Source organism: Orycteropus afer, unplaced genomic scaffold (assembly GCF_000298275.1).
Source record: "Orycteropus afer afer isolate SDZICR_OR568_19922 unplaced genomic scaffold, OryAfe1.0 scaffold00051, whole genome shotgun sequence".
NCBI classification, from domain to species: domain Eukaryota; kingdom Metazoa; phylum Chordata; class Mammalia; order Tubulidentata; family Orycteropodidae; genus Orycteropus; species Orycteropus afer.
Window position 1 is genome coordinate 6,529,820 of NW_006921638.1, and position 26,400 is coordinate 6,556,219.

The 26,400-nt window shown below is 36.1% G+C and overlaps 1 protein-coding gene across 1 annotated transcript in view; it reads right to left on the reverse strand.

The window, feature by feature from the left end:
* RALGAPA1 (Ral GTPase activating protein catalytic subunit alpha 1) overlaps positions 1-26,400 on the reverse strand; it is a 343,304-nt gene that overhangs the window by 40,105 nt on the left and 276,799 nt on the right. The window contains exons 36-37 of the mRNA XM_007938553.1: positions 19,381-19,504; positions 11,573-11,728 (exon numbers count right to left, since the gene is read on the reverse strand). Of these exons, the coding sequence (XP_007936744.1) occupies positions 11,573-11,728; positions 19,381-19,504 (280 nt within the window). The remainder of the gene's footprint in view (positions 1-11,572; positions 11,729-19,380; positions 19,505-26,400) is intronic.

Here is a 26,400-nt window from a genome sequence, read left to right on the forward strand (position 1 = left end):
CATGATGGGCTCAAGTATAGCAGGGATTGTGGGGCTGGCGCGGGATCAGGCAGTGTTTCGTTCTGCTGTGCATGGGGTCACTATGAGTAGGAAACGACTCGATGGCACTTAACAACAACAACAACAACAAGGTTATGTGTCAACTTGGCTGGGCCTGGTTTTGAGTGGCTGGGAAGCTGGTGGTAGTTGTTCCCCACGATAAGACTAGCAATCAACTCCATGGTGGGACTGCCACAGGCAGCTGAGTAGCTGTTTTAGGGATGTGGTCTGCTTCCCATATATAAGCAGCAGCTTTGGGAATGGTCTCCAGCTTTTGGTACGATTGGACCCTGCATGTAGCCAAGTCTTCATTCAGCAGCATGCCGTGCTCTGCTGATCTTGGGACTTTTAATGGACTTGAATCAATGGCCTCCCATACAGTTTGATAATATCGAGAGTGTGCCTTTTTACTTGTCAACCCTGGGTCTGTCAGCCTCAGCAGCTAGCAGCTGTCTGAGTGAAGAAAGCCTCTAGCTTCAGTAGGTCGGGAGCAAGAGGCAGAGCTGATGCCCAATGTCAAGAAGCTTTCACCCAGCTCCTAGAGCCTGGCACTTTGAACTTGGACTTCCAGACTCTCAAACTGTAAGAGAATAAACTCCTGTTTGTTAAAACTATCCAATCTGTGGTATTTCTGTAACCAAAACATCTTTTGACCTTGAATGGTCGATTGTTCTAAGTATGCGTATCTCTCTGATGTTATCACTAACAATAAAGACTTTTCTACTGTTTGGCTGAAAGTTGAGCCAACAGGTGAGTTCAGTTCCAGGCCTGAAGAATGGCTAAAGGACACAGTCTCGGAGGTTTCACCAATCTATCTGACCAATAAGCCTGTTTTTTTTTTTTTTTTATGATTTTGAGTTTTGAAAAAAAATACATTTTTGCAAAGTGTTGTAATCAAGATTTTCTGCATAGAAATGTGTATAACAAGGTCATTCTAAACATGTTAGAAAATTTTAAAGATTCATGAAATTCCTTGTCATTTATATTCAAATGCTAAAAATACATTTTATGTTGCTATGACGAGACATGTTTTCGTATCTCTGTATCTTAAAAATCCGTTGTATAATAATTAGACACACATTGAGAAATTGCTAATCATTGCTATGTACTTGGGGATTTTTAAATGATTATAAATGAATGAATTTTTAGTGGCTAAGAGTTAGAAATATCAGGAATGCCTATATTTGACATAAATACTTTATATACCATTTTATATTTATTTTTTACCTTATCTCTTAAGAACATACAAAATTGTGTCCCACTGGTACTCAGCAGGTTTTCCATACTTTGAACACTTTCAAAGGTGTCCTGACCTACGTATTTTTGGACCCAGATGCCAATTCATTTCTGACATACATTACATAACTTCTGTACATGGGATAGGCCTAATTTGGCAACCAAATTATGTTTCCAATCTACTTTAACTGCTGCTCAAGTCATTTTTTAAAATTCAAGGTATATAACAGAGGCTGCAGATTATCATTATTAATAAACAAAGATGAAGCAGTTATCAACAAGTTACTTAAATGAAATTCAATATGCCAAAACTGAAGCCCTCAATAAATTATAAAATATAGGCCCTGGAAGTAAATTTACAGCTCTTATTTTCCACCCTAAAGAGCTCTGGTGGTATAGTGGTTAAGGGATTTGGCTGATAACTAAAAGGTCAGTGGTTCAAACCCACCAGCCACTCCATGGAAGAAAGATGAGGTAGTTTGCTTCTGTAAAGATTTACAGCCTTGGAAACCCAATAGGGGTCACTGTGAGTCAGAATCAACTCTATGGAAATGAGTTTGGTTTTATAGTGAATTTCCCATCCAAACTGCTGCAAATATCCCTGACAAGTAGCCATCCTGCCTCTGCTTGAATACTTCTAAGGCTGGGGAGCTTACTAATTCATAAGTCAGTCCACTCCATTTTTAAACAGGTACAATCATTAGAATATTCTTTGCATTTAGCTAAAACCTGTCATTCTGAAGCTGTTGTTATTGTGGTTATGTGCCGTGGAGTCGGACCTGACTCATAGCGACCCCTCCTTGGGTTTCCGAGGCAGCATCACTACGGAAGTAGGATTGCCCAACCTTCCTCTGAAGCTAATTCTTCCAAAATGAGCTTTATCAAATAAATTCAGTCCTTGTTTGACTATTGTTTCTTTACACATTTAAACACTGGTCCAACATACATCTCAACTATTCTTTGCCAGGTTAATTGTCTGTAGTTCCTTTTCTTACAGTTTACAAACCTATTAATTCACTATCCTGGATTACTGCCTCAGGTTACTGATATTTCTTTTAAATTGTGTCTGGAACATAATTTTAATATATGCTCTAATACAGTCATCCCATAGTGGGACTAGGAGCTCTAGTGGCATAGTGCCTCAGGCATTTAGACTGCTAATCAGAAGGCCGGCAGTTCAAACCCACCAGCCACTCCTCAGAAGGAAGACAGAGCAATCTATTTCTGTAGAGATACCACCTCCGCAACCCAAAGAGGACCCCGGTTGCTACGAGTTGAACTGACTTGATGGCAGGGAGTTATTTTTTATTATTATCTTTTTTTAATGTAGTGGGACTATTTCTTCTTTTCTTCGGTTATAAATTATTTTCCAATGTTGGCTCAAATTGAACGTGTAGTCAATTTAAAGCTACGTCTTTTTCTTACAAAGTTCTTTAGTAAGCTAAAGCTGACTGCTAAAGAGAGGATTTTATATTTATTCCTATTAAATTTTACTTTGCTAGGTTCAGATTGGGAGCTCTGGTAGCATAGTGGCTAAGGCACTTGACTGCTAACCAGAAGGCTGGCGGTTCAAACCCACCAGCCACTCCTCGGAAGGAAGGTTGGGCAATCCTACTTCCCTAGCGATACTGCCTCAGAAACCCAAGGAGGGGTCGCTATGAGTCAGGGCTGACTCAACGGCACATAACAACAACAACAACAGGTTCAGATTGTCTTTAAGGTTATAAAGTCTTTTGTTAGCTTGATTCTGCTATTAAATGTGCTGGCTTTCTCTTTTCCAGATTTGGGTTATCCCTATAAGTCAAATTCTTACGTCTTCATTTAGGTTTTGGGTAAAAATGGTAAATGAGACAAATTTTGGACAAGATCCTTAAATCCAGTTATTACAGACCTTTCTCCTGGTTTAAAAAAATCCCAACATTTATTGAGTGCTTACTATTCTAAGTACTCTGTGATAATTCGTGCATTTTTTTTCACAACAATGCTACAAGGTAAGTATAATTATTATCCCCATTGTTACAGATAAGAAATGAAAGCATGAAAAGATGAAGTAACTTGCCTAAGGCCATATATCTACTAAATGGCAGAACCAGGACTCAAACCCAGAGGTTGGTTCCAGAACTCAAACTTTAACCACCACCTTGAATTGACTTTCATTATATAATTAATTTATGTGCTCTGGATATGGTTTACAATCAGTCATGAATATATTTACTTAATTATTAAGATCACATTTCTTCAGCTTATCCACAACAAAAAATTTAGTTAAATGTTTTATACTTTTTGTGGCTTTCCCTGATTTAATAATCCTATTAAAACAAATTAAGTTTCTTTGACGTGATGTGTTATGGTGAACTCATGCTGGACCCCAGTGATCACTACTTCATTATTACAAGTGTTCCCAAACCATCTGTTTAATAATCCTATTTTTCCAGGCATTGAAATGGAGCTCATGAACGTTGGTAATTTCTGTAGTTTGTGCCCTATTCCATGTCCTTTTCTGAAAATTAGGATGTTTTCCCACCTTATGGCAGTGTACTCATTCTTCACAATTATTAGCAGATTCCACAGTCAGTTCTAGATTTCCTCAGTGTCATGAAATATCCAGTATCTGAGGCTGGAGACTAGAATTCATGTAAAGTAAAAATACCATCTCTCTCACAAAATCGGCTTACCCTCCTGACTTCCCTATTTCTGTTAAAAGCATCTAACAACTAATTGTAAGTACTCAAGAGTCAAACCTTACCATATCTCCAACAAGATTTTCATTTAAAAAAAAAGAAAGAAAATGCGTCATATTCCTTTCTGTCCTTTCCTTCCTATTTCCTCTACTACTATCCTGGGTCAGATGCACTCATCCTACACGACTAGACTGTTGTTGTTGTTATGTGCTGTTGAGTCGGACCCGACTCACAGCGACCCCTCCTTGGGTTTCCAAGGCAGTATCACTACAGAAGTAGACTGCCCAATCTTCCTTCCGAGGAGTGGCTGGAGGGTTTGAACCGCCAGTCTTCTAGTTAGCAGTCAAGTGCCTTAGGCCCTACGCTAGCAGAGATCCTGGACTAGTTCAGTGAATTCTTAAAAGGGCTTCTCTCTTTTTTCCTATCCACAATCTTTCATACATCAGCAAATATTGAGAGTCAACGAAATGCATTGTGCTAGCTATTCCAGATACAATGATGAGGAAAACCAGACATAGTCTCTGCTCTCACAAAGCTTTGAGTCCAGTGGAAGAAAATAACCAAAATAACCGAACAATAAACTAATAATTGTAAATATCATAGATAAGTGCTCTAACTATATTTTTTCTATATGCAAATAACAAAGAAAATGGATCTATAATGGCACCTGAAATAAAAGCTAAAGAATACATGGAAATTAATTAGGTCAGACAGTAGCTTTGGGAGGTATCAGTATATATTTAGAAATTGAAGCTGAGTATTTTCACTGCTTCAGGTCCACAGTGTTTCCACCACCTACTAGACACTCATACTTGGGGAAATATACCCTATCATACACTTCTCAATCATGCTAAAATATATACATTTAGACACACATATTGTCATACATTTACTTGTTGGCTGAATCATTCATTTTCGGTAATTAAGGAAAAGCTTCTTAGTGGCCCTGCATCATCATCATCATTTTTTTTTTTTTTTTTTCATTTTGGCTCTGCATCTTCTTAAAATGCCATGTTTCTAGTACCATGCCTTAGCTGAGTGGGTACTCAATAAATACTGCTGACTATTAAAAAGATCATATAGCAATAGTTAATTACCTTGATTTTTTTTTCTATCATTACATAGTAATAGCATAAAAATAGAATTATCTGTAATTATGTCATCATTTATATTTATGTCATGTTGATAATGATGAAGGTATCCTTATTTAGAGACAATTCTTTTGATTTGTGGCAGTTGTAGCTGTAGTATATCATTCTATTTATTAAACACTAATAGGTCTGGTTCTAGATACTGGTGATACAATAGTAAATAAAACAGAGACAAAAATCTTTGTCCTTAAAGCCTCATATTCCAGTGGGAGGATACACATAAACATACACAAAAATAAACAAATAGGACAATTTTAAATGGTGGTACATGCTACACAGAAAATAAACTAGAGTAATGTGATAATGCTAGCAGGTGGATGGAGAGCTTCTTTAGCTAGGATGGTCTCACGAGGTCTCCCTGAGGAAATGTCATGTGAGTTTGGGACTAGAACAATGAGAATGAGAAAGTCTGATGATCTACAGAAAGAACATTTCAAATGGAGAGAACAATAATTGCACAACTCCTGAGAAGAGAATAAGCTTGACATGTTGGAAATTTATAAAATGAGCCATTGAGGCCTGACTGTGGTAAATGAAAAGGAAAGTGACAAGAGATGAGAACAGAGAGGTAGGCAGGCAAGCAGCTAAATCATGTAAGGCACTGAAGGCCATAGTGAAGAATAGAATTTTATTCTATACGCAACGAGAAGCTACTGCTATCCCATACAAATTGCACACTCCCAATGCTAAGACAAATTTGCTCTGAACCATTTAAATTTCTTGGTTTCTCTATCCTCTATTCTTATTACCAGAAATTCATTTGTAGAAATTAGGGTTAAAGGTAGAGCCTATATGATATTAAAATAGGATTATTTTATATATGTTGAAACAGAACATTAGTATAAATTCACAACATTAACTGGTATATTAACCACATTTTTATGAAAACAATGATTTTTTTTTTTGTTATTATCCCTTGAATATTGCTTTTTGCATTAATTTTCCAGACTGCATTAAGCACATAGTTCTATGGAAAGTATCACACATTTTAATTTCATTTCTATATATTAAAAAGGGGGAAAAAAGATTTAAAATTAAAATAGGCCCAAGCAGATCTGCAATACTCATTTATATTTGTGAAACTGTTGTGACCAAATTTCAAGACAGAAAATGAAATACTGTCCATTACACTAACAGTATTTCAGAGGAAACGGACTTAAATAAAGTGCTTCTTTTTCCTCTTTTGGGGGGTTCAGGAAATGAAAGATAGACTAGAGAGTCCAACTAAGTATGTTACAATTATCTCAACTTGATCTTTATCAAACTCCTAAAAGGATGATTCAGCTACCTATGAAGCAGAGTATCAGCAAGTGGCTAGAACAAGGAGACAGAGGAAATGAGAGAGGCTCCTGTGAACACTTTATACCAATGCTTGCAGCACTTTTGATTTTTAGGGGTGAATAAACTCAGCTAAGCGAAAATTATTTTTAACCATTTTCCATCAATCTTCCTCAGGTAGAGGTAATTTATAGAACAGTTGGTTTGGACTGGGGTTATATCAGGATTTTTGATATGGTGGTATAATATTTCTGAGACTTTGCTAGACTGAATCTTTAATTTGTTCAAAAAGTATAGTACATGTCATAAAAAAAAAATCTGCTGCGACTGCCCTGAACCTTGAAAAAGCTTCTCTTCACAGGAAATAAAAGTGCTACTCTTAAATAGGTCCAAGGACACTTACCACTCATTCTGAGAAAATAAAATGTTTAGAAAATCACCACATATTTTAAATAAAAAGTCAGACTAAAATTAGTTTCCACAAAATGATATGAACAATTTTCTCCTATTAAGTTTAAAACAAAGAGCCCGAATCATAAATAATTCTAGCTTGCCAGAGGCATGGCCATTTCTTTATACTGACTGTCGACTACCTAATTTAATTAGAGGTATTAAACTTCATGGTGAGGTCAACAAGCCTTACTTCCTCCAATATTACACTTCAACTAGTGCTCATTAATGTGTCTACTGAATGGATTAACACACCTAAAGATGTATGTACCAAGGAAAGGGGGGACAACCTAATGATAACCAATTGTTCACTTGTAATAGGACATATGTTCAAGGCCTCAACTTATTATCACTAATGTGGAATTTATTAAATTCAGGAGAAAAAATACCAATACAGAAAGTGATTTTTTTTATTAAGGAGAACTGGTATAAGACAACTAGCTTCCATGATTAAGTTTAAATATTTAACCTTCTATTAAAGAGAATTTCATACTATAATAAAGCTAAAATATAAGACTATTATTTAGAAAAATCTTACATAGTAAAACACTGAGGAACAGATTAAGGATAAGAATCACAGAGAACAGGAAAAAGGGAAAATCAGTATATAGGAAAACTAATACATATATATATATATATATATAATATATATATTTCCATGAAAGAAGATTTAGACTAGTTATACTGAAGTATGAAATCAGGTAAATCTTCCATTTCTGTTGACTTAAAAGTTGCTATCATTTCTTAACAGAGAACGGTAGTAAAAGTATCAGGGGGTATTATATGACTTACATTATTCAGAAATTGCTTCAATTTAGTCCTGACTTTGATAGGCTAGATTTTACCTAAAAATGACTTAAGTTACCACTTGAGAAAATAAGTGTAACTTTCTAACTTGATACTGCTTTATTATATATTTTCTACAATTTTGACAGGTTTTACTTTTATATGGAAAGTCCTGTACATTTTAAAGCAGTGACATTTTGAAAATTTTGTCACTAAAACAAGAAAAAAAATCTCTTTCAATTGCTTTAAATAAAAAAGTTTATCTAGTCTTCATAGTTTTCCTCAATAATAAACATTATAATTATTTTAACAATTAAAATAATAAACATGCTTAATTGTAAACTTTTGAAAATTATAAACATGTTTGTACTTAAAGAAATACTTAGAAAACTTCTGGCATCTCAATATTAAACACTTGCAATATTATATCATATAATTGCCTGGGTTTTCTTTTTATTAAATGACTAGAAAAAAACAGTTGCACTTTTCTACTTGTTAAATTCTGACATAATTTTTAAATTTAGAATTATTTGAAAAACAAATCAAAATTTATAGATGAAACAAGCCATTGGTGTTCCAGGTTTAATCCTTCAAATTCTCAAATAAATCTAGTACTTAAGGATTCTACCATTTTATAATAAAACTTTAATTAGAACTCAATCATTTAATAATTCTTAACTGGTGTTAGCATCTCCAAAGTTTGCTTTGTTATGATAAAAAAAACTAAAGTCACTGCCATTGACTCGTTTCTGACTCATGGAAACCCCCTTCAGGTTTCCAAGGCAGTAAATCTTTATGGAAGTAGACTACCCAGTCTTCCTTCTGTGGAGTGGCTGGTAGGTTTGAACCACCAACTTTCTGGTTAGCAGTCAAATGCCTGAGGCACTATGCCATAAAGGGCTGTTAAATATTCATTCATTTTAGATGCATCTTTTTAAATAATTAATGACAAACCCTCTTGACTATTTTGAGGGACATAAGAACATTTTTTGACATTTCTACAAGGTTACTGGAATAATTAACTATCAGGTTTAATATACTAAAGTAAAAATATCCTGGCAGAATTCATAATTCTTTTTTTTTTTTTTTTAAATGATCTACATTGTCTTGATCTTAGGTCTGAAATCTAAGATACTATTAGTTTCTGATTCTTCTCTGGGATTTACAAGTTATGTCCATGGAGTCATGAAAAAGATGATAATGATAATTATGAGTCACTGCTGAGTTCGCAGTAATTAAAATTACTCATCTTTTTAAAACAATACTCATAAAAGTTTCTAACTTGGATATGACTTCTTCATAGATATATAAAACGAGTAGATGAAAGAAAAGACTTAACTTTAGTTTTCATGAAGCTCTCTCTAATCCAACCCTTCCCCATCTACTTGACAGCATTTATACAGGTGATCTTGTCTTTTCCCCAGTGAGGAAAGGAACAACAAATATTTGAATATTATTCCAGTTACTATTTCTAAATGCTATATGCAAAGACTATATTCTATAACATACCTGTTATTCAATATACTTTCCTACACTTATCAATTGCTTTCACCTCTACTACTCATTCCAATCTAATTTGCAATGATATATTACTTTTCCTAGCCATTAAACATTTATTAGGTGATTTCCAGTAATACCCTAAAATACACTAAAGGCATCAAAGGTAGCCAAAGCAATCTTATAAAATATTTGGGTGGAGTTCTGAGGTTCCTTTTTAAAATGTATGAATAGCAGTTTTCATAGCTTAACAATGAAGAGTGAAATCTCTGACAGTAGGCAAGAAAGTATTAAATAAAATGACTGACGATGTTCAATCTGGTTATAGTTAGCAGTAGTTCTGGGTACAGTTGTCCCTTGGTATCTGAGGTGGATGGTTCCAGGACTCCACAGATGCCAAATCTACGCACATTTTTCCCTTATACTTTAAATCATCTCTAAATTACTTATAATACCTAACACAATATAAATTCTATGTCCATAGCACTTTCTGTTCCCTCTTAGCCTTTGAGGAATTGCTATGAACACTTAATTGCTCCCCCTACTCCCAAATATTTTTGACTCATGGTTAGTTGAGTCCACAGATGTAGTACCTGTGAATATGGAGGGCCGACTGTATACTGAGGATGAGGAAGGGGAGGAGGAAGAGGAAGACAAAGTAAAGAAAGAACTCTAAGAAACCTTGGGTGAAGTTACTTTTAAAAATGCTTCTCACTAACAAAAATCAAACATGGATTGAAAACTATTCAAAGATATCTGTGATTACTAGAATGAATGCTTCTGACTGTCTCTGTTGCCTAGAAAAATGGTGGTATAGATTTCAAGAGACCTGGAATCATTCCACCATATCGCTTATCAATCTGAGGTAGCAAAATTTATTAATAATGCTTATTTTACCTGCTATATTAGTTTGCGTTTAAATTTATGATACAACATATGCTACATTTTAAGTGATTTGCAATACTTTACATTTTTTCTTTCTCTTAATCAATGTAAGTATCATGTACTTTGGGAACTGAAATATAATTTTAACAAGTTAAAAATACAGATTTCTATCAATCTGTCATATCTCATTTTTTTTGGAAGGCAAATCCTTTGTTAAAACTGTACTCTTCAATCATTTCATTTTCTCTATACCATCCTATTTCTGAAGACAGTTTTGGATGAAGGGTAGAGTACTAAAGCCAGAAGTAGTGACTTATCAATTATGTCACTGTGGTGAATTTCTTAAGATGGCTCTTCTGGCCATTGTCTTTGTGTGATTCCCACCAGATGATTAGGTGAATTTCTTAAGCTGGCTCTTCTGGCCATTGTCTTTGTGTAATTCCCACTAGATGATTAGGTGGGACTATGCAAATGTGAAGGAGCTCTGGTAGCGTAGTGGTTAAGGCACTTAACTGCTAACCAGAAGGCTGGCGGTTCAAACCCACCAGCCACTCCCCAGAAGGAAGGTTGGGCAATCTACTTCTGTAGTGATACCACCATGGAAACCCAAGGGGGGGCATTGTTATGAGTTGGGACCAACTTGATGGCACATAACAACAACAACATGCAAATGTGAGGTGCTTGTGGCCCACTAAAGGAATGGATTGCTTGCTAATAATGTAAAATAAGGTACCTGGCACTCTTGAAGGGATGTACATGGAAATAATGTGATGGAACCCTAAAGTGGAGATTGGTCAATTTTGTCACTGTGCTAGGTTTCAAGTGAGCCCTTCCAGAGGCCGAAAGGGGGGATCCCACTACTATCAAGACAGCAGAAAAGGAACCAGGAGTGGAGTGTATCCTTGGACCCGAGATCCCTGTGCTGGATCTCCTTGGCAGAGAAATAGTGGCAGTAGAACCAACAGAATGAAGAAACCGGCATGAGACTGAACAGTAGGCTTTGCGGCCCATGGAGTGAGAAAGGTGAGTGCCTTCAGGAAGGAGCTTGCTGGCAGAGTGGGATGCCTCTTTAGGCACCTATTAGCAAGGCTGAAAGAGCTTTGCAACACTGGCCTAAGCAGGCAGAGGCTGAGGCAAGAGTGAAGCACGCCTGCTGCATGGCTGAGAAGCTGATCAAAGAACTATATCCTGAGTGTTCTTGCACCTGTATTGCAATTTGTTATTCCCTAATAAACCCCACGGTCCTGAGTGCTGTCTGTGAGTTCTGTGTGGCCACTGCAAACTATTGAACCCAGCAGAGAAGCAGAGAATGCCATGGGATGGATGGTTGGTTGGTATCAGAATTGGTAAAAACATTAGAGGGTGGCAACAAGTTAGACTTCCAGCTCATAGGAATAAGACTTGTACTGCTGATGGTGATTTTCTCTCTCCTTTGTGAAGATAGAGGAAGTCATAGATGCTGCTGTCAGTCACATCCTTTTTGCAGGTACTTACTTACATCTTTTTATGTATTAATTTTCTTAATTATTAGGATTTTAACTTGAAAGCACTGTTTTCCTTAGCACTTACTTTTTTGGTCAAAGAGTCATCAGAATCAGAAGGCATTCTAGTTGATACATGAAATATCACTTCTACTGTGGAGGTAGCAAAATATGGAGTAGTCAATCCAGTGCTTTTGTTTTTTTGCAGTCCTCCCATAAAACCACAATGGTTTGTAAGATTTACCTAGAAGCAATGAAGAATCACATAGAATTAATCAATAAAACCTCCAAACTATTGAAAAAGACTGAACTGAACATCTCACTTTGAAAAGTGATGGAAACAAATTCTTTTGCACTTTATCAATCAATGCTTGATCTAGAATTATTAGAACTCATCCTCACATTACTATTTTTTAAGTATTTGAGGATCCCTAATTAGTAAGAAAGAGCTCTGGTGGCATAGTGCTTAAGGCATTTGACTGCTAACCAAAAGGCTGGAGGTTCAAATCCACCAGCCACTCCTCGAAGGAAGATTGGGCAATCTACTTCTGTAGTGATGCCACCTCGGAAACCCAAGGAGGGGTCGCTATGAGTTGGATCCAACTTGACGGCAATGAGTTTGGTTTTTTAATTAGTAGGAGTTAATTAGGAAAGAAGTCAATTGTTCTGCATTATGCAGCTCTGTTAGCCTACTAGATCTTAATGATGGCTTATAAAAGCTGTGTGGGCACATTAACGCCAGAGAGCAAAAATCAGACACCAAAAATCAAGACTGGAAATGATTTGAGGAAAAGTTAAAATCTTAATGCTACTTTCATTAAATGACTTATAAGGTATGTCATATTATTCATCAAAAGTAGCTTCTTGGTTTTTATCATATCATAGCCCAGAATAAAAACATAAAAATGCAGAATGCAACTACTTTTCAAATGCTTTAAAAGATGACTAGAAATTAATCTGTGCATAGTTCTTTTAAAATAACTTTTTATGTTTTGATTATGAAAACAACGTATTAATGGTAGGGCCGTTGTATTAGATGATATCCCTTGGACTTGTACAATGCACAGAAGTCAACAACTTGTGTTCATTGTAGAAAATATATATTAAATCACCTGTTATCTCTCCACTCAAAGAAAACCACTTATATATACACTTTAAGAAAATATAAAAATATCTGATAGAATGAATAATTACAAAATAAATCCCTGTACCTTGTGAATTGAGCATTCTCAAATATCAAAATCAGTTACTAATGGCTGATCATTATGACAGATCAGTTTTAATGTCATTACTACTAGATTTCTTAATCTTTAATTTAAAAAAAAATTATTTTTTTTCACTCAGTAATATAATATTCACATAATTAAAAATTCAAAGGGTACAAAAGAGCACATACCACGCGACTCATAGCAACCCCTCCTTGGGTTTCTAAGGCAGCATCACTACTGTAGTAGATTGCCCCATCTTCCTTCTGAGGAGTAGCTGGTGGGTTTGAACTGCCAGCCTTCTGGTTAGCAGCCAAGTGCCTTATTCTGTTCATACACAGTTAAATTCTTACATGTATGTATATGCATATGTATATTCACATGCACTGTATATGAATGTAGGCGCTCTGGTGGCGCAGTGCCTAAAGGATTTGACTGCTAACCAGAAGGCTGATGGTTCAAACCCACCAGCCACTCCTCAGAAGGAAGACTGGGTAATCTACTTCCGTAGAGATACCACCTAGGCAACCCAAGGAGGGATCGCTATGAGTGGGAACCAACTCAGTGGCAACAGTGAGTTTGTTTGTTTGTTTTTTTTTGGTATATGAATGCATATGTATATGACACATACAATGTCTACACACTGCTTTTTGTACTTAATATAGCTCAGAAAATATTCCATACTGGAAAGCAAAGAACTTCATGCTTTTGGTTTATGACTGCACAGAAGTCATTTTATGTATATGTAATAACTTATTTAATTAGCCCCTCAGTTGAAGGATATTTAGATGTTAACACTTTTTACTTTTATGGTGAATGCTGCAGTGATTATCATTGAACATATGCCATGGAGCATTTGGTAGACTAGATCCACAACTGTAGAAATATAAGTCAAAAGGCATGTGCACTTGTAATTTTGAAACACACTACTAAATTGCTCTAAATAGACTGCACCAAAAAATGTATAAGAGTGCCCGTTTCCCTCATAATCTCTGTCAGTAAAAAATGGTATCTCAGGGTAGTTTTTTTTTTTTTTTTTTTTTTTAGTTTTTAAGTAAGTTATTTATTTACAAAGGGAGCTCTGGTGGCTCAGCGGTTAAGGCATTTGGCTGCTAACCAAAAGGCTGGCAGTTTGAACCCACCAACCACTCCACAAAAGTAAAGATGAAGCAGTCTGCTTCTGTAAAGATTTACAAATGTGGAAATCCTATGGGGCAATTCTACTCTGTCCTACAGGGTCGCTATGAGTCAGAATCGACTCTATGGCAGTGGGTAGTAGGTATTTATTTTCTAGAAAATTTTATGTGAATTCCATGACTATGTAAGGAGAAAGTCTCAGTCATTGCTCCCTTTTTTATAAACACTTCTTAAACACTTGATTATTGTTGTTGTTAGGTGCCACTGAGTTGGTTCTGACTCATACTGACCCTATGTACAACATAAGGAAACTCTGTACGGGCCTGCACTGCCCTCACAATTGCTACTGTGTTTGAGCTCATTGTTGTAGCCAGTGTCAATCTATCTCATGGAGGGTCTTTCTTGATAACTGATCTTTTACTTTACCAAGCATGACATCCTTCAATAGGGACTGTTCCCAGCTGATAACATGCCCAAAGTATGATTGATGAAGTCTCACTATCCTCGCTTCTAAGGAGCATTCTGGCTGTATTTCTTCCAATACAAATTAGTCAATATTCTTCACCAACACCATAATTCAAATGAATCAATTCTTTGGTCTTCTTTACTAACTGTCCAGCTTTCACATATATATGAGGGGACTGAAAATACCATGGCTTACGTCAGAAGCACCTTAGTTCTCAAACTAACATCTTTGCTTTTTAACATTTTAAGAAAATCTAATCAGTATATATATATATATTTTTTTTTTTTCTAAATTTTATTTACTTTGTTCTTGTTGAGAATATTCACAACAAAACATACGTCAACAGTTTCTACATGTACAATTTAGTGATGGTGATTACATTCTTCACATTATGCAACCATTCTCACCTTCCTTTTGAGTTGCTCCTTTTTCATTAACATAAAACTCACTGCCTGCTAAGATTCCTATCTAATCCTTTGAGTTGCTGTTATTTATTTGATCTTGTATGTATAGTTCTTAGAAGAGTGTAATGCTAATGGCTGACTTTTTTTTTAACTTTTTTATTTTTGCAGTGTTCTCTCCCCTCCCCTCCCACCCCCGGTAATAAAGAAAGTGTCTTTCCATATATAAACCTTTTCTTGACTTTTTACAATAATGAACTAATACAATTATTTGTCCTGTGACTCACTTATTTCATTCAGCATAATGTCCTCCAAGTTCATCCACATTATGCAGTGTTTTGCAGATTCTACATTATTCTTTAGTGTTGTATAACATTCCGTTGTGTGTATGTACCATAGTTTGGTTATGGCAGACCGTTTTTACAAGTTAAACTATTGTTTGGTTTTCAGATGACTTCAGGGGGACATTCTTTGGTTTAAGGTTTAAAGGTATCTCAGGGCAATAGTTTCAAGGGTTCATCTACCTTCCATACCTCCAGAAACTCTGGAGGCCCTGAGAATTTGAAATTGTGTTCTGCATTTTTCCCTTTTTGTTTAGGATCCTTCCCTGGAATCTTTGATCACAATGTGTAGCAACAGTAGCTAGGCACCATCCAAGTCCTTTTGGTCTCTTGGCAAAGGACACAGTTTTTCATGAAGGGAATTAGCCACACATTCCATATCTTCCTTCTATTCCTAATTCTATTTTCTCAGTTGCTCCAAGTGAATAGAGACTAAGTACTGTGCCTTGGATGGCCACTTGCAAGCTTTTAAGACCCCAGCCAACATGCAATAGAAATGAAGGTAGAACAGAAGCACTAACCTTATTATTAGGCCAATTAACTGGGCCATGAAACCATGACTCTCTATCTCCAAACCAAGGAATCAAAGGCTATGATATGTTTAGCTGTACGTAAGCAGTCTCAGCACCTATTCTTTTTTTTCTTTTGTTACTATATCTATCACACAACTCTTGCTAGTTCAACTTTTTAAGAGTTGTACAAATTACTGATAGTAATCACAGTAATTGGCTGTATAGCTCTACCCTTAATCAATGTGATTTTTCCATCACTGTTAACTACTAATAAACTTTGGTCTCTGTTCCTTTGCCTTTTCTTGTCTTTTTATGTAAGTGAGATCATACAATATTTCTCGTTTTGTGATTGGCTTATTTTGCTCAGCATGTTTTCAAGCTCCATCCATACTGTAATACGTATCAAGACTTCCTTTTTCTTACTGGCTAAGTAGTATTCCTTTGTATGTATGTACCACATTTTGTTTAGCCATTCATCTACTGATGGATGTTTAGCTCTCGGCTAATAACTTTTGGCTACTGTAAACAGCGCTGCAATGAACATTAATGTAAAAATCTCTTTTTGAATCTCTCCTTTCAAGTTTTATGGATATATAATATAGTTCAGAGTGAAACTGCTGAGCAATGTGATCACTCAATTTTTGTTTTTTTGAGGAACCACCACACTGTTTTCCACAACAGCTATACTATTTTGCATTTTCACCAGCAATGCATAAGGGTTCCAATTTCTCCACATCCTCACCAACATCTGTTAACTTTCTGTGTATTTATTTTTAATCTTAGTCATTCTAGTGGTAGTGAAATGGTATTTCATTGTCCTTTTGATTTGCATCTCTCTGAGGTAGCTGTGAGTCAGACCCGACTCCATGGCAGTGAGTCTGGTTTTGGTTTTGGATGGCTAATGATGCTGAGCATATTTTCATGTGGTCATTTGAATGTCTTCTTTGGTGAAATGTCTATTTGAGTCCTTTGCCCATTTTATGATTTGGATTTTTGTCACTGTTGTTAAATCGTTGAAGTTTTATATATAGTTTGGTTATTAGATTCTTATCCGATATATGGTTTCTGAAGATATTCTGCAAGTTGGGAGGCTTGTAAACTCTTTTGATGAACAAAAGTTTTTAATTTGTATGAGGTCTCATTTATTTACTTTGTCTTTTACTGTTCGTGCTTTTATTATATTAGATAATCCACTGTTAAAAGCTAGGCCTGACAGTGCTGTCCCTGCATTTTTTTTTAATAAGACTTTTATTTTTTAAGTTAGCACATTTAGGTCCTTAATCCATTTTGAATTAGCTTTTGTGTATGGTGTAAGGTATGAGTCCTGATTAATTTGTCTGCATGTGGAAATCCAATTTTCTGAGCACCATTTATTGAAGAGATCCTTCTTTCTCCATAGAATGGACTTAGCACCCTTCTCAAAAATCAGCTAAATATAGATGTGTGGCTTATTTCGGGATTCTCAATTCTATTCTATTGGTCTATGTGTCTACTGTTGTACCAGTACCAGGCTGCTTTGATTACTGTAGCTGTATAGTCTGTTTTAAAATTATAAGTCATCCTACTTAGTTCTTCTTTTTTAACATCACTTTAGGTATTTGGGGCCTTTTGCCATTCCATATAAAGCTGAGGATTATTTTTCCTATTTCTGTAAAAAAGGCTGTTTGAATTTTGATTAGGATTAAATTGAATCTATAGACCTTTTTCAGTAGTATTGATATCTAAACAATATTAAGTCTTCCAATCCATGAACACAGAACACCTTTCCATTTATTTAAGTCTTCTTTATTCTACTTCAGTAGAATATTTTTTTATTTGAAGTTTTTATCTTGATATAACTGTAGATTCACATGAAGTTATAAAAAATAATAAAAAAGGATTCATGTACTCTTTATTCTGATTCCACCAATGCAAAGCAATGGTATAAAATCATAACCAGGAAACTGACACAGAATATTTTTACCTTCTGGACATTTTAAATAATGCTGCTATAAATATTTGTGAATAAGTTTTTGTATGGACGTATGTTTTCATTTCTCTTAGATGTTTTCATCTCTCTTAAACCAGAGTGGAATTTCTGGGTTATGTGGTAAACATATGTTTAACTATATCTGAGGACCTGCCAGACTGTTTTCCACAGTGGCTATACCATTTTAGACCCCCACCAACTGTGTACGTGGGTTTTTATTTCTCTGCATCCCAGTGTATACTTATTATTATCTGATTTTTAAAATTTTAGCCATCCTAATGGATGTGAAAGGAGATTGGTGCCATAGTGGTAAAGTATTTGGCTGCTAACCAAAAGGTCAGCAGTTTAAATCCACCAGCCACTTCAGAGGAAAAAGGTGTGGCAGTCTGCTTACATAAAGATTTATTCTATGGATTCTACTCTGTCCTATAAGTCAGTATCAACTGAACAGCAATGAGTTATTTTTTTTCTGGTTTAGTGGGGATGAAGTGGTATCTCCTTGTGGTTTTGATTTACCTTTCCTTGATGACTAATAATGCTGAGCATCTTTTCATATATTTATCATTCATTTATTTATTTATGAGAAATTCCGATTAAGATGCTTTGCTACTTTCTAATTGGATTATTATGTCTTTTTATCATTGAATTACATTAAGTGCTTTTTATAGTACAGATACAAATCCCTTAACATATACCTGATTCTCTAATTCTGTGAGCTGTTTCTTCACTTTGTTGATAGTATCCTTTGAATCACAAAAGTCTTCAATTTTGATGAAGTTCAATTTACGTAATTTTTCCTTTACTGCTTTTGCCTATGGTGTCAGAGTCTAAGAATTCATTGCCAAATCAGAGGTCATGAGGTATACCTCTGTATTTCCATATTTATTCTAAGACTTACAGTTCTAGCTCTTATCTAGTTAGGTCTCTGATAAATTCTGACTTAATGTTTATACATGCTGTGAAGTTAAGAGTTTACCTTTTTCATTCTTTTGCATGTAGCTATCCAGTTGTCCCAGCATGACTGTTTGAAAATACTGTTCTTTACCCAGTGAATAGTCTTGGCACCCTTGCCAAAAATACCATGGGCTTATTTGTGGACTCTCAATTCTGTTTCCTTAACTTGTATGTCTATCCTTCCGCCAATGCTACACTGTCTTGATTACTATTGCTTACTACTAATTTTCAAATTGAGTAGCATGAGTCCTTCTTTGAAAAGATTATTTTGGGTATCATAATCCCTTAAAATTCCTTATGAATTTCAGAATCAATTGGCAATTTCAAAAAAGAAGTCAACTGGGATTCTGATATGGATTGTACTGAATTATTAGATCAGTTTTTGGAGTACTACCATCTTATCAATATTAAGTGTTCTAGTTCTTGCTTTGCTGTCATGGCACTCTCTCAAGAGCAAGCATACTTTTATTGGTGGCAAACCCCTCTGGGATAATCTAAGATTTGGGATGGGAAGCAAGAAACTGTAGGAAGGATGTGGAAACTAATTTCCTTGAAAGTAAGTATGGTCCCACAGTCCTTTGAAAACCTTTGTGTAGCCCTTTGTGTAAATCCTCGTTTGAAAACTATGACTCTATAGGTCACAGCTGCAAGGAAAACTCAGATCTCCTAAATCTATGAGTTTAGTGCTCTCTGACATTGCACTCTCTCATAAAACAGTCAACATCTTTCCTTTCAACATTCCAACCATTGTCGTCTTTGTAAATGAGATGTGAAGTAGAAGCAACTAAAAAAAAATTAAGTCTATCTCCTAAAATAATGCTTCTAAAATAAACAAGATAGAACGAAAAAAATAAAAAGAACCTCTACTCCAAAATAGAAGTAAAATACTTGATTTAATTTAAAATCAATACCTCCCAACCAAGACCAGCTACAAAATCCTCATATGCTTGACTTCCTCCTGTATTGGTGAGAATGGAGTGTTTATCTTCTTGTCCTTCAGCAACATAAAATACTGCAATCTTATGTGTCTCTCGGCTGTAAAACAAAAGATTTCATAATTCCTTTATTGTTTAATTTATCTGTTCAATCATCTGATAATTAAATACTATGTACAAAGTATGTGGCAGATGAAGATGAAAAAGACTTGATTTTCTAATCAACAGAGGGAGATGGATAAGTTATATAAAAGTAAGTCAAAAGGTATACAAGCTACAAAAAATGGCTTTGGAACAGAAGAAAGGACTGATTACTCCTGACTGGAGAGAGAGAAACTTAAAAAAGGTAACATCTGAACTGGATGAAGGTAAGTAGCAGGAAGAACACATAGGTGTAAAAGTATAAAACATATAGGGAATCACCTGTTGTAAAAGAGGTTGTGTTTTAGAACTAAAAGATGTACATAGATGGGTGAGAAATAATCTGTTTCTTTAAGATACTTACAATACAGAAGAAGAAATATATATACAAATATAATAGGACTACATGGAGTAATTGCTAAGTTCTTAGACATTTTATTTTTAGTTCTTTCTAAAGTAAAAAAATGTTCATAAAATCAAGTATCTTGTACAAATTTGGTTATCTAAGCTAATTAGGGGATACAACCTTTGATCTAGATTGATATAACAAAGCACAGACTTACAAACATTATGAGCACAGCAATGTTTTCACTACTCTACCACATAAGAATTAAAACAAAACACCAACAACAATAACAATAAATAAATAAGAACTGAAGTTACTCTTAATATTTAGTCTGACAACCATATCCTCAGACACATCTTGAGCAAACTGCCAAACGACTGTTGTGGGATTTAATATCCGTAAGTTAAAATCAGGAACAAAGATGTTTCAACTGCTTTCAATAATGGCAATATTTCACTTTAGGTGGTGAACACTTAGGCAAACTTTCAATATATCCAATGCATCATTAGGATAATCAAATATAAGCAATAATATCTAATTCGGAGGTAGAATGCAAGACTTCCAAATTGGTAGAACAAGGATCCTCTCCTAAGAAAAACAATAATTTAACTGGTAAAAATTATGAAAAAAAAAATCACTTAAAATGTCTGCAAATTGTCCTAAAGGTGTACGGTAAATAGACAAACATTCATTTAAGAAAATCTACTAAGTTTCTTTAAGAATAGAGTGTTTGTGACATTTAAGACACAACTTGCTACCTTATCCCATCTTCACTCAGCTTTATGTTACAGAAGCTTTACCTTGAGCACCCGACTCAGGCCAAGAAGACAGGGTCTCCCTCTCCAGCTCCGAGTTTGGGGCTATGATTTCACCCATGGAGAGACAGGGTGTTGGTGGCACTTATCCTTCCTTCCCCAGCCAAAGGCTGCAGCTCTACTCTAAGCAGGTGAGGCTGAGAGGACTGGGCCTGGGCCTTCTCTCATCAAGCTCCCTGTCTTAGGGCAGAAGCTGTAGGTGTAAAGGGCTGAAAGCCCAGTCATCCCCACTTTAGCTTGTTCATAGGGCAGAGGGAGGTCCACACCATGAGGGGTTTTCCCAAGTGTCCACTCATACTGTGAAGGTACTACTCCAGGAAAAGCAAATCCCTGACAACAGCTCAGGTGCAGGGGCAGGGGGGTAAAGTAGGTCATAGGATAAAGGACTCCACAGCTCTGCCTAAGGGGATGGACTTTATTTGAAACAGAGCTTGGAAAATTCCATAGTTAAGGCATTACTGAAAACAAAAGACATCTTGGTAGAAAGATCCATGACATACAAAAAAAGCAGAGCAGCCATAAGTTTAATGTGGGAACCAGGGAAAGAGACAGCCATGAAGAGACCTCCTGGGATCACAATTAGCTCTGAGCACTGAGCAGCCTGTGCATATGCACTAGGTGCACCCACTCAAAAGCAATCAAAGGAGGATGTACAGCAGATACAAAAGCATTGTACGTCACACACAGATTCATAAACATAGGGCAAAGTCTCACTGGCACAAGGGGCTTAAAAAACAGCCTCTAACCAAACACAGATTGAAAAATAAGCTACTGGAATTCAGGGTTGATTCCTAGAAAGTCAGATATAAAAATAACAGCCAGTCATCACTGGCAATCTGGAAGACAGTGTTCATACCCAAGGCTGGATCTTCTCTGTAGGTGATCAGAGAGCAACTTCCAAAATACTAGGCCCTTGATGAATGTTGGGCAAAAACATGTAAACTGAATTGGGATAGCAACCTCTAGATTACATACATAATCAATGGAAAACAGTAAAATTCTAACTGGTTAAGGAGTTAAAAGCACAAACTCTGATTACTAAATAGCCTATACTACCCTGGGGGCTACCTGCTGAGCAAAGAGACCAAGAAGCTGCGTGCTGCTGCTGCTGCAGGGGAAAATAGGACTTTGCAGGATTAGTTGACCAGAGTCACTGGAAAAATAAACAAATAACCAAGCACAAATGACCACAAAAAACTTCTGCTACCATCAAGTAGATTCTGACTCATAGAGTCCCCACAAAACCCAAACCCACTGGCATAGAGTTGATTCTGACTCTTAATGACCCTATATGTCAGAACAGAACTACCCCCATAGGGTTTCCAAGGCTATAAATCTTTATGGAAGCAGACGCCTCATCTTTCTCCTGCAGAACAGCAGGTAGGTTCAAACTGTTGACGTTTTGGTTAGCAGCCAATTTTTCTTAATGACTGCACCACAGTGCTTCTCCTCATGCCTTAAACTCAAACCAAACTCACTGCCATTGAGTGAATTCTGACTCACAGTGACCACTGTTGGTTTTCCAGGGCTATAAATCTTTAGGGAAGCAGATCCGCCTCATTTTTCTTATGTGAAGTGGCTGGTAGGTTTGAACCACTGACCTTTTGGTTAGCAGCCAAATGTCTTAACCACTGCATCACCAGAGCTCCTTTCACCATGGCTTAAAACCAAAAAACCAAACTCACTGCTGTCGAGTTGGTTCTGACTCATAGTGACCCGTCCTTGGGTTTCCAAGGCAGTATCACCACGGAAGTAGATTGCCCAACCTTTCTTCCAAGGAGTGGCTGGTGGGTTTGAACCTCTAGCCTTCTCGGTTTCCAATGCAGTATTGCTATGGAATTAGACTGCCCAACCTTTCTTCCAAGGAGTGGCTAGGGGGTTTGAACCAACAGGCTTCTGGTTAGCAATCAAATGCCTTAGGTACTATGCCACCAGGGCTCTCCACCATGCCTTACAGGGATCAATATTCAGGGTTCTTACAATATATTACAGAAAATGTCTAGTTTTTTTTCTTCATTTGTTTTTATATTTACAAGAAATGCAAGGAAATAAGAAAGTGTGACCAATATAGAGAACAACCACCACCACCCAGGTAACAGAAACTGCCTTTGAAGAGGCCTAGAGAGTGGACTTAGCAGACAAAGACTTCAAATTAGGTATAGTGAATATGTACAGAGAACTAACAAAAACCACGCTGAAAGGTATGATGACACACAATCATCAAACACAGAATATCAATGCAGGTATAGAAATTATTAAAAAATAAAGAAGATAAAAATTCTTCAGTTGAAAAATACAATAACTGAAATGAAAAATTTATTACAGGAGCTAACAATAGATATGAACAGGCAGAAGAATCAGTGACCCTGAACACAGATCAACATATATAATCTGAAGAAGAGAAGAAAAAGTTCTTAAAAATAACCAGAACCTCAGAGGAATATGGGATATTATTAAGTGCACCAAGATATGTGTAACAGGAGAACAAAAAAAGAAATGAGTAAAAAGAAAAAAATGTAAAGAAATAATTAATGACTGAAAAATTTCCATTATTTACTAAAAATGTAAAGAAACAATGACTGAAAATTTTCCATTATTTATTATAAAACATTAATGAACACACTCAGTAAGGCCATCGCATCCCAAGTACAATAAAAACAAAGAAATACACACCCAGACAAATTATAGTCAAATGTTAAAAGAGACAAAGATAAAATCTTGGAAGCAGTAACAGAAAGACCTCATCACATAAAACCACCTACCCTCTCCACAAACAAACCAAATTCACTGCCATCAAGTTGATTGTGACTCAAAGCAACCCTCATGGGGTTTTGAAGGCTATAAATCTTTACAGAAGTAGACTGCCTCATCTTTCTTCCACAGAGTGGCTGGTGAGTTTGAACCACCAACATTCTGGTTAACAGCCAAATAAATGCCTTATCTACTGTACCAACAAGAGAATCCCAATCAGATGAAGAGTTGATTTCTCATAAGAAACAATGGGGGATTGATTCCAAGATGGCGGAATAGGCAGAAAGTCTGCACAGACCCTCTTCAACAAAGAAAAGGGAAACCAATTAACACAGACACAGCAGATAATCCCGAACCCCTGAGCCTTGAAGGGAAGGATACAGAAGTAGACAAACCCCAACTAGCAGAAGAATTTGCATGAAAATACCAAAAAAGGAGACATACGGACCTGCAGTCTGGAGCAATCCTGACAGCACAGATAGCATGGAGATTTCCAAGTGGTGGTTAAGACTTAAGAATTAACCTAAAAATCAGCCCTGCTAGCCAGGGACTGCAGGGAGGACTTCTCTGGTGGCTGTAAATAAAAGGGGAAGCAGTGGTGAAGAGGAAGATGGGCTGAGCTGTGGACTTTGCCTGTCTAGAGGGCACTGCCATTTGGAATGTTTACAAGCAGCTTGACCATTTTGGATATTTAAAGAGACAGCACTCTCCGAGAAACCAGGGGCTTAAGAAGAGGTTCTGCTTTTGAGTAACCCCAAGGACTATCCGGACCTGCACGACTAAAAAGGCCAACGATAAAAAACCACCAAGAAGAGCCTGAATAACCCTTGGCTGCTGTTCACAGTTAACAGAGATCTTAATACAATACCATGATGTCTCGGAGACAACAGACCATTACAGTCCACACAAAGAAGCAAGATAAAGTGGTAGAAACAAGCGAATAGGATACAGACCCAGAACACATCCCTGAGAAAGAAGCAGCATTGGAACTCTCTGATAAGGAATTCAAATGAATTAACTTTAGGTATCTTCAAAGGATTGAGAGACAGACCAAAGAAAACACAGAAAAAACCTTAAAAGAATTTTGGAAAAAAAGACAAGAACAAAATGAAAAAATAAATGAAAAATTAGAAACGATTCCAAATCTACAGAAAGAAATTCAGAAGATTAATACTAAATTGTCAGAAATAGATAACACATTGGAAGGTCAAAGGGGTAGAAATGATGCAATGGAAGGCAGAATTAATGAGACTGAAGACAAATACCTGAATATTTCTTTGGAAAGGGATCAATCAGAAAAAAAATCAAAACAAAATGAAGAAAGCCTAAGGTTCATGTGGGATACCATCAAAAGGAATAATCTACGTGTCATTGGAATTCCAGAGCAAGAAGAGAAAAATAAAACCACTGAGAAAGTTGTCCAAGATTTGCTGGAGAAGAACTACCCTGATATGATGAAAGAAGAGAATATAGCCATTCAGGAAGTCCAACGCACCCCAAACAGGACAGACCCCAAAAGACAATCACCAAGACATATCATCATCAAACTCACCAAAACGAAAGACAAAGACAGAATCCTGAAAGCAGAATGGGGGAAAAAAAAAGTTATGTACAAAAGACAGCCAGTAATAATAAGCTCTAATTTCCCAGCAGAAACCATGCAAGCAAGAAGGCAATGGGATGGTTTATATATAAAAAACCCTGAAAGAGAAAATTTTTCAACCAAGTATTATATACCTGGCAAAACTGTCCCTCAAATATGATGGTGAAATTAGGATATTTCCAGATAAGCAGGAACTAAGGGAATTTGTTAAAACCAGAACCAATCTTGCAAGAGATACTAAAGGGAGTCCTTTGAACAGAGAACCAAAAATAGCAAATAACAACCAACCATTAATACACAAGATGACATAACCCAGAAACCACAGCTATGGACATATCCAAAGTAAAATGAGCTTACAAGATTGTAAACAGGAAACCAGAGACATCAATTGGCAAGTGAGGACAACTACAAACAAAAAGAGGGAAAATACTGTGTAGTTAAAGAACTTCTAAATGGTAAGGAACTTAAGAGAGTTGCAAGATAAAATTGACTGTTCTAAACTCGGAGAGAAAATTATAAATCATAGGGTAACCTCAAAGAAAAACGATAAACCTTAATATCACAATAAAAAAGAGGACAAACATAAATACTAAGCAAATACTAAAACAACAACAACAAAGGAAATGATAACAGATTCATAAACATAATGAGGTCAGCACAGAAAATAATATGGAACAAAGAAACCAGGGACACTATGAAAAAACATATACCAAAACGACAGCAACCAATTTATACTTGTCAATAATTACGCTGAATGTTAATGGATTAAATGCACCACTCAAGAGACGGAGAGTTGCACATTGGATAAGAAAACAAAATCCATCAATATGCTGCCTACAAGAGACACACCTTAGAAATAATGACAAAAACAGACTAAAAATCAAAGGTTAGAAAGATATATCAAGCAAATGGCAACTGTAAGAGAGCAGGAGTGGCAATATTAATTTCTGATCAAACTGCCTTTAAGACAAAAACCACCATACGAAACAAGGAAGGACATTATATAATGATTAAAGCAGCAACTGAACATGAAGATATAACAATAATAAATACCTACGGACCCAGTGAAAGAGCCCCAAAATACATAAATCAGACTTTAAAAGTGTTGAAAAGCCAAATAAATGCCTCCACAGTAAGAGTGGGAGACTTTAATACACCACTTTTTTTGAAAGATAGAACAACTGGAAAAAACTCAACAAAGATGCAGAAGAGCTCAACAATACACTCCAACAACTTCTCATTATAGATATCTACAGAGCACTTCACCCAACAGCAGTACAATATACATTCTTCTCCAGTGCACATGGAACATTTTCCATGATAGGCCATAAAGCAAGCCT